The sequence below is a fragment of the Lupinus angustifolius genome, chromosome LG15 (assembly GCF_001865875.1).
Source record: "Lupinus angustifolius cultivar Tanjil chromosome LG15, LupAngTanjil_v1.0, whole genome shotgun sequence".
Classification (NCBI taxonomy): domain Eukaryota; kingdom Viridiplantae; phylum Streptophyta; class Magnoliopsida; order Fabales; family Fabaceae; genus Lupinus; species Lupinus angustifolius.
In genome coordinates, this window is record NC_032023.1 from 4,594,078 (window position 1) to 4,604,438 (window position 10,361).

The following is a 10,361-nucleotide window of genomic DNA, read 5'->3' on the forward strand; positions in this document are numbered from 1 at the left end:
ACATTCGATATTCAAACATGACATGGATGGTGAAACAAGGGTTCAAGTTCCCACTGGAATTAGAAATTCAAGGGGCAAACACATTCTTGGAACTTAAAGGTAACATATATCCCTCTCTAGTTCAATAATTCTGTGCAAACTTCCAATATAAGGATGGCCAATATATAAGTTTTGTTAATGAGAGACTCATTATCATGAATGAGGAGATATTCATGGATGTTTGAGGCTTGGCTAGTGATGGTTCTCCATTAGGCGATTGCAACAATGAGCAATGGAGTGCCTATGACTCCACAGAGGTGTACAAGTCATTCCTAAGAGGACCTCATTAATATGTCCAAGGCGAACATACTAAGGTTGGGTCAATGATGGTTGAAAATAGGCTTCTACACTATCTCATTGCCTATATCATGGTTCAGCGCAGCATAAATCATGCTCAACCAACAAACAATGATTTGAAGTTCATGTATGTTGTCAAGGAAAGCACAATAATCAATTGGCCTACTGAAATTTTGAAAGTGATGCTGGGCTTCACTTCGTCTTCTTCAAGACTACTTGCTTATGGGATTTTTATCTCTCGTGTCATAGAGAATGTTGGTATTGACACTTACAATGAGGATATAATAGTTGTGACTCTCAAAGAGCACCTCATTGATGATAGTCTAATCCACAAGATGAGCATTTACAAATATAGTAATGTGTGAATGTAGCAAGAGGTCTATCAAACCACTCGTGATTTTAAATCAAATGAGGAATATGACGCCGATCAAGCTGAGAAAAATCAAGAACCACAACCCGATGATGTTGGTTAACAAGGGCTCTAACTTCAACTAGAAGGGGTGACTAAGTGGTTCAAATTACAATTAAACTCGATTCAAAATGCATAAGATAATCTAAAAAATTGTTGGTTTTAATCGTCTAAATGGTTGCTTAATCAATTAATACATAGCTGAACTTAATCGATTATATGAAGAGTTAATCAATTAACCTCATGGTTTTCTTGAAAAAAAATTGGTTCTTGATGCAGCAAGAAAGCAGTAATTAAACTAATCCAATATGCTCTTAAACTGATTACAGAAAGTGATTAATAGAGCATATTCACTTATGCAATGATCACTAAATGAATGTTATCAAATAATGTGAAAATGTGATAATTGCAAGTAAGTAAAAGAATAGAATAAGAGAGAAGATGACACATCCAATTTATCCTGGTTTGATTGCTAACCCACATGTAATCTAAGATAGAAGCACAATCACATGTAGAGTTAGCATAAATGGGATCTAATATTTCATTTTGGAGCTGAAGTTCATCAATAAATTTATGCATTTCTAAGATTTTGTTTTCATGCACCAAAATTACTTTTTTTTTCTATCGGCATTGATTTTAGCTACCTTTTTAAGTTCTTCATGTAATTAAACGTATGCACCATATAGAACATTATACATGGGGGAACCATCAAAGTCACAATCGGAAATACTAACCTCACTCTATTTGCCTTGCTTGCTTGTTTCTCAAGAATCATGATTTCACAAAAGGAAATCTTTGAAAACTCTCAAGGTATGAAAATAAACACTTTCAAAGATTCTCAAAAAACCCTCTCCTTCACATGAAAGGTTTTCTCTCTATTCCGAAAATCACTCTTGAAAAAAATGTATCAATTTTTTATCAAGTTTCTGCAAGTCTAAAAATTCTTGTTCGTGCATTGCCCATGGGAATGGATGGTAAAATACCATTCAATTTTAAATTGTTCTGTTGGGGATAATCGATTATATTGTCACTTAATCTATTAAATTTTCTTTAAAACGTCCAAGATTCCAAAATAGAAAGTGACTTAATCGACTAATCATGTCCTCAATTGGGTAATGAGTTTCCCATTTACAAAGGCTTAATTGATTAAAAAAATGCTTAACCGATTAACAATTCTCTGGAAAGTCTTAGTTGATTATACATGAACCTCTAACATGAATGACAGATGATGACTTTCAAAAGAAAATAAATATTAATGCACAATATCATGTATGCATGCTAAAATACTCCTAAGTCATGTTATGTATGAAAAATCTCTTTTATGCAATATGCTCATACTCTAATTATGTGAGATTTATCAAAAGGTTCATGCAACCTAAACTCTACCCATTCAAAGCATCTTAGGACCTAAAAAGAAAATAATTACTCTTAGTCTTCATGATCCTTTCTTGAAGCTTGAATATGAGTCTTCGTTGTTGTTTTTGATGTGTCATTGTCTTTAAGCTTTAGTCTTTATCTTCATCAAAATCATTTTCTTCATGTTTGCATTCACAGATGAGGCTCCCAATATGCCTCAAGAACCACCATTTGGTTTGGCTTACTTGGATGCCATGGAACAACACCTAAATGAGCGCATGGATAGTCAGATGCAACCTATGGAAGAAAGTCTCATGACGGAGTTTCAATGACAAGAGCTAGCAACCAAGGCTCACTTTGATCACCTTAACTTTTTGTTCTCAACCTTTGGCAGATTCCCACAACCACCTCCTAGTGGCTAGTCTAGCTTAGGGCGATAATAAGTGCTAATACTTAGTTAAGTCGTAGGTTTTGTGTTATTTTAGTCATTTAAGTTTATGTATCTTATGACTCATTTTACTTTATTTATATTTTTATTTGGTTTCAACATGTTATTTTCTTTTTTGTTGACTATTCTAATCAATGTATGAAATGCAAGAAATGAATGAAATCTTTGTGTTGACCATATATCCAGTAATCATGTTTCTAACTATTCATCAATACATTGATATTCATGCTGAAAAATTCTGAACATTATATGCAATTCCAAGGGAAAATCGAGAAATACTTAATACTTAATCGATTAACCACAAGCACAATTAATTAAGATCGGTAAAATTGCAATTTCAAGTGAAATTATGAAATTCTTAATCGATTAAACTCATGTATAATTGTTTAAGAGCAGACAAAATTGCATTATTTCTTAAACATGGATCCCATTTACTTTTGGCTAATATATCAATATAACATTGCATTTTTTCATGCCAAAAGGGAAAGAAAATTTTTTCTTTATGTTTTGCAGATTTGATCCATTTATCAAGCTTCCACGATGCAAATAAATTGAATGCACAAAGTGAAGGGGGAGAAAATCTTAAAGTTCAAGCAAATCTCAAAACAAGTTGATTGTCATCAAAACAAGATACAAGATCGGTTAGTCATCATAAAAATGGGGAGATTGTTAATGCAAGTATGCATTGCATAATTTTTATGAAGACAAAGTATGAAGCCTAGACAAAGTAAAATCAACAACAACATTGAAGACTCAAGTTCAAGCGTCAAGAGGATCAACAAAATCTTAAGAGTAATTAACATTTCCTTAGGTCCTAAGATGTTTCGAATGGATAGAGTCTAGGAAAGGTGAACCAAATGAAATATCACATGATGCATATGAGATTAACATTCATACATGATTTAGATGGAATAACATTCAGACATGACTTCATGATTCTGATGCATTAACCAAGGATTAAACTTATATCATTTCAAGTCATGCATCATACATTACTAAATCATGTTAGAGGTTCATAGCATATCAATTAAGTATTTTTAGGAATACAGTTAATTGATCAAGTATCATAATAATCGATTACATTAACAGAAAAATGACTGAAACTGAAGGTTATTATAACCAACAATTCCCATGTGTAAATTTTCATGAATATTTCATGATAGAAAGAAGAGCTAGAGAATTTTTCATGAATATTTGAGAAGAGACATTCAAGCTTTTATATCACATCAAAGTTTTTCATGAACCTTTGCATCTAATGATCCTACATCAACATATTCTAATATTGTGAGACATATCAAATCAAGAAATTGAAAGAATGCCATAAGCATGGAATACAAAGAATGATAACCCAATTGACAATATAATAGGTGATATCCAAAGGGAGTGGTAACCCGACATTCCTTGTGTAATATTTGTAATTTCTTTGCATTTGTTTCTCAAATTGAGCCTAAAACTATTGAAGAGGCTATGGAGGATGAACATTGGTCATTAGCTATGCAAGAAGAGCTAAATCAATTTGAAAGAAAAAAAGTTTGGGATTTAGTCCCTAGACCAAGTGATCATCCTATAATAGGCACTAAATGAGTGTTTAGAAATGAACTTGATGAGTCCAACTTGATTATAAGAAACAAAGTTAGATTAATAGCTAAATGATACAATCAAGAAGAAGGTATTAACTATGATGAGACATATGCTCCCATAGCAAGATTAGAGGCTATAAGAATGCTTTTAGTCTTTGCATCAATCATGCATTTCAAACTTTTTTAGATGGATGTAAAAAGTGCATTCTTTAATGGCTTTATTCAAGAAGAAGTATATGTGGATCAACCTCTCGGTTTTGAGAACTACCAATTTCCTAATCGAGTTTTCAAATTGAAAAACCTTTATATGAATTAAAGCAAGCTTCTAGAGCTTGGTATGATAGTCTAAGTTCTTTCCTTTTGAAAGTGGAAAGGTTGGTACCACACTTTTCATACTAAAATCATAAAAAGATTTTCTACTAGTGAAAATATATGTTGATGATATCATATTTGATGTTACTAATGATATTTTGTGTAAGAATTTTTCTGAGTTGATGAAAGGTGAATTTTAAATGTCTATAATGAGAGAGCTTGCATTCTTTCTTGGGCTACAAATCAAGCAAATGGACAATTAGATATTTGTTCATTAAACAAAGTATTGCAAACAACTTCTAAAAAGATTTGATATGGAAAAAGCAAAGGAAGCTTCTACTCCAATGACTACTTCATACTATCTTGGTAAGGATGAGAAAGACAAATCTATTGAGGTAACTAAATATCATGGTATGATTGGTTCTTTACTTTATTTAACTTTAAGTAGACTCGATATTATATAGTATGACCAGAAAAACTACAATAGAAACAAGTAGGTGATTTATGATATGATTATTCAAACATGTAGGAAATTATTGAAATAAAATGGGGTCGGGCAGGCACGGGTAGTGCATGCCCGCACCCATACCCATACTGTTTGTGGGTACTCGTGCCCGCTGGACACCATTGCATTTCAATAAAAGAACAATGATTGTAGAGTCTTTATTCTAATCATAGCAAAACTTATAGAGTCTTTAATAAAAGAACAATGATTGTAGAAGAGTCTATATATATTGTATTTGATGAGTCTTCTCCAAAGAGGAGAGGAAATGTATGTGTGATGATCTTTATAGGTACTCTTGCAGATACATACTTAAAAGATCAAGAATATGAAAAATGTATGCAAGAAGATTAAGATTCAAATCAAGAACTTGAAAGAATGCCACAAACATGGAAGACAAAGAAGGATCACCCAATCAACAATATAATAGGTGATATTTCTAAGGGAGTGGTAACCCTAAATTCCTTGCATAATATTTATAATTTCTTTGTATTTGTTTCTCAAATTGAGCCTAAGACTATTGAAGAGGCTATTGAGGATGAACATTGGTCATTATCTATGCAAGAAGAGCTAAATCAATTTGAAAGAAACAAAGTTTGGGATTTAGTCCCTAGACCAAGTGATCATCCTATATTAGGCACTAAATGGATGTTTAGAAATAAAGTTGATGAGTCTGACTTAATTATAAGAAAAAAGCTAGATTAATAGTTAAACGATACAATCAAGAAGAATGTATTGATTATGATGAAACATATGCTCCTGTAGCAAGATCAGGGCTATAAGAATATTTTTAGTCTTTGCATCAATCATGTATTTCAAACTTTTTCAAATGGATGTAAAAAGTGCATTATTGAATGACTTTATTCAAGAAGAAGTGTATGTGGATCAACTTGTCGGTGTTGAAAACTACCAATTTTCTAATCGTGTTTTCAAATTGAAAAAAAGTTTTATATGGATTAAAGCAAGCTTCTAGAGCTTGATATGATAAGTTAAGTTCTTTCCTTTTGGAAAATGGCTTTGTAAGGAGAAAGGTTGATAGTACATTTTTCATACTAAAATCAGAAAAAATATTCTATTAGTGAAAATATATGTTGATGTTATCGTATTTGGTGCTACTAATAATGTTTTGTATAAGAATTTTTCTGAGTTGATGAAAGGTGAATTTGAAATATCTATGATAGGAGAGGTTACATTCTTTCTTGGGCAAAAAATGGACAATGAAGCATATGGAAAAAGCAAAGGAAGCTTATACTTCAATGACTACTTCATACTATCTTGATAAGGATGAGAAAGACAAATCTATTGAGGTAACTAAATATTGTAGTATAATTGGTTCTTTACTTTACTTAAATTCAAGTAAACTCGACATTTAATATTTGAGGAAGGCCCCATTGCATTTCAATAATTTTATATTGAAGTAATGATAAATAATAACAAGTCATTCGTAACAGTAATAAAAGTAGGTTATAATAGGGTATAATTAATAATTATATGATGACAATATAGAAATGATAATATTAAAATATCAAATTGAGATTTCTTTATAAAAAACAAATTTTTATTGTTTATCAAACTACTATTTGGAACTTAGTGCAAATTTCAAAAGTTGGAATATTGAAAATGTCTCAAGTTGTAGATACTTAAAAAATAATTATGAAATCTCAATTTATACATTTGAAGCTTTGTATGTATAATACATTTTTCAATCGTGAAAATTGATATCAATTTTTTATTTGAAATTATTATTATTTTGATTCCTGAAATTATTTTTTTCCATTGCTAATAGAAAAACAAAGCTGATTTCAATCTTCATTGCTATAAATTTGAATCGAAGTGGTGAAGAAAAATAATACATTATTAATAATAGTAAATAAAGTATATGATAATAGAGTAGAATGTTTATTAAACATATTATATAAATAGTAGCATTTGTAAATCAAATTGAAATTTTGTATAACCAAATTTTTTATTCTTTCTCATACTATTTGTTCAAACTTAAAATACATTTTGACCTTTAAAATTTTGAAATGGTAAACAATTAAATAAAGTTCTCAAAATATACTTTTGATATTTCCTAAATATAATATCATTTTGGATGACGTATTTACATACTTTTAACTAGTATTATTCAATTTTTTACTCATCTAATTATATGTTTGGTATAATTATCATATCAGAAGAATCAGTTTACTAGTTCATGAGTTGAATCAGTCGTTACAGACTTACAGTACTATTTACATGACTTGTGTAATTTTTCCTGATTACTCAGAAGTTCACGGCCCAGTTTAAATGTAACAGCACAATGATTTTGGGCCTTGCTCTATTTACATCACTGAGCCTAAACATATTCTTCCTTTTATTTCTTTCCTGCTAAAAGTGCTAACATCAGAACCTGAACAAAGTGATTTCATTCAATACCAACTTCGAAGAATTCAATAACTTTTCTCTCCAAATCTATCTTTTCGGTAACCTATTAGTCTGAAATATCTTATTCTTTGGTTATTTTAATGTTTTTATTCTTTTTATATAATTTCGATCCATTATCTATGTAGGCAATAGGTTACAATTCTTGTTCCTAATGTTTCTCACTTGAGATTGGTTTTCAGAGTCATGTATGCAACGACTCCGTTTTGGTGTGTATTATCCATATTAGGTCGCTCACCACGTGTTCGATATAATTCCTAGATTACTAAACTTATGAGATTCAATTGTCGTTTTACTCCACTTACTGGCTACTGTCATTTCTTAATTATTTTTTTCGACACATTGTCGCCTCCTCCTCGCTCTTACAGGTGAATACTGTTGCAAACGGCTTACAGATTTTTTTTGGTTCTATCAAGGTATGTAAGGAACTAATCTCTTTCGGGTGCATGACTGCCCCTACCAACCAGTGTAACTTCCAATAATCCAACCCATGACCTTTTCGTCGTTTTGGGGTCTAGCGGAGCCTTACACTATTACTTACACTATTAGACCGACACCTTATTGGCTTATTGGCAAGCGTAAGATGATAGCTAAAACAATACACATTCTAGAACATAAGTTACATATAGTAGTACAACTAGTAATTAAAATCAAATTTTGTAATTAAAAGATAGGTTCTAAAACAAATGTTTAAAATAACTTTTTAAGAAGGCTATGTGGGCTGGCCCGCCACAGCTTGCTTAGAGCGGGTTTGGGTAGGAATTTGGCCTATATACCTGTTTCTTGAAGAAACTTCATATCATCAATTAGTTGTTGTGAAACAAATTAAAAGATCCATATTTTCTTAAGGTAAAGTTTTTTTAATATCTATTTCTTTTCAGGTTAGAATTGGAATCATAATGCCGGATGTTCAGAGCCTTGTTAATGATTTTGTGAATCAGCTTAAAACACGGTAAAAAGAAAAAAAATCATTGACATTGTTTGAATTCAGTGAAATTAGGAACTATCTTGTGACTTATGAGTTTAAGAAAATATTTTCTGTGACTTGTTGCTGTTGCTGTTTGGTGTTAGTAAGATTGAAGGTTCTCAGGCCACTGCAAAACAGACAGCAGAATTTCTCCGGTCTGTGATTTCGCAGCAGCGGGTCCCACACACGAACCAGGCTGCAGCTCTGATTAATGCAGTAAGGGATGTTGGGGAGCAGCTTATTGCTGCCAATCCTGTTGGTATGCTAAGATTTAGCCTTTTTTTTGTTTTCAAATTAGAAATATCCATTTCTGTTTGTTAATTGTGTACAACGTTTTTTCTTATAGGGACCGATTATGTGTTTTTTGGTCTACTTTTTCCCTGATTGTATATTTCTAACTTCGTTGTAAAGGATGTTTAATGTTTGGTATGCTGACAAAATAGGATAGCATGTAGTGTTCTATGCTGCTCTCTTTGGTTCCACCTGTAGTAGTGTAGCAAAAAATGGTTCACTTTTTGATCTAATGTTCTACTTATAATGTATACCAAACATAGAATGGAATCTATATGTTATGTTATGCGCCAAACATTATGTTACTAGTACATGCATATTTTTTTCCGAGAATAATTGAGATTGATCTTTGTTTAACATGTTAATGTGAGTGCAGAGCTTGCTGTGGGAAATATTGTCAGGCGTGTTTTACACATAATAAGGGAGGAGGATCATTCACTTACAACAGCTGCTGTGGCTGGTTTGGGTCTAACGGCTGCAAGTGATGATGAAAATGATGTGGACCGGGATGACCATCCTGTTTTATCAGCTGCTGTTGTAGCAGCTGCTGCAAGGAGCACTTTGCGTCCACCATCGTTGCAGACTCTTCTGGAGGATATGCCTGATTCAACTGCCATTCCTCCCCCATCTTCCTCAGGCGGAGAATCTGAAGGGAAAAGTAGATGTGAGGATGGCATTATACTATGAGGATGACATTATACTATGAGAATGTTATAACTTTGTTATTATACCATAAATTTAGAATGCTTCATCGAAATTACTGGATATTTTACTTGTTCACTGTTAGTATTCTGTCATGTTGATTCCTTGTTGATGTGTGGCATTTGATGATGAATTTGTTGCTATTGTGCTGGTGCTTATTTGAATGGGTCTCGACTTTGACTGTTTTTTGCTTTGTTACAGCTGTGGACAAAGGTTCAATTGGTCGAAAGTTAAAGCACGATGTCATTGAAGCAGTTAATGAACTTATTCAAGATATAGCCACTTGCTACGATCAAATTGCTGAGCAAGCAGTAGAGCACATTCATCAAAAGTTCGTTTCACCTGAAACTACTCTAAGATATATTGTTATTCTCTTGCTATTTTACCATGCTTGTTGTTTGGGAACATGTATTTTCTCCCCAGAATGGCAACTTATTATTTTTATGAGTCAATATATTTGAGCCTGCAATGTGTCCATCATGCTTTTTGTTTCGTCATCAATGCTAAGACTCATTACTTTTTGACAGAAATATGCATTGATAATGAGATTCAACACCAATGACACTTCTCTTCTTCATGGTTGATTGAAAGCTTTTGTTTCTTGAGTAGAGTATTCTACACCATGTTATATTATGAATCTTTCACTAACTATTACTAGATGGATTGTGTTCTTTGTCATAAACTAAAAGTGATATTGTTGTATATAACTATTAGCTAGGAGGGAATGCATATGTTAAATGTTAAAAATGCTTTCTACATTATTTTGATGGTGGGAAGATTGGTCAGGAATGGCAAAGCATTATCCATATGGAAGATTCCAATTAATTTTGTATTTAACTATTTACATGGTTGAGTTTATCAAGGTGCAGTTTTGTTTAATTTCCTCTTGGAAGCTTTTGCACCTTTTAGATTCCTGTGGAGACTGGTCTAAATCAAATAACATGATAATGATTTTTAATGAATATATGATGTTTGTATTGCTGGAGATAGCCGCTAATATGATTAAAAGGGTGGACCAGTGCATGAGACTCCTA

The 10,361-nt window shown here is 32.1% G+C and overlaps 1 protein-coding gene across 3 annotated transcripts in view; it reads left to right on the forward strand.

The window, feature by feature from the left end:
* LOC109328541 (translation initiation factor eIF-2B subunit beta) overlaps positions 7,282–10,361 on the forward strand; it is a 7,546-nt gene continuing 4,466 nt past the window's right edge. For all 3 annotated transcript variants that reach the window (XM_019562046.1, XM_019562048.1, XM_019562047.1), the window contains exons 1-5: positions 7,282–7,408; positions 8,249–8,319; positions 8,439–8,593; positions 9,002–9,289; positions 9,529–9,658. In XM_019562046.1, the coding sequence (XP_019417591.1) occupies positions 8,267–8,319; positions 8,439–8,593; positions 9,002–9,289; positions 9,529–9,658 (626 nt within the window). In that variant the 5' untranslated portion in view covers positions 7,282–7,408; positions 8,249–8,266. The remainder of the gene's footprint in view (positions 7,409–8,248; positions 8,320–8,438; positions 8,594–9,001; positions 9,290–9,528; positions 9,659–10,361) is intronic.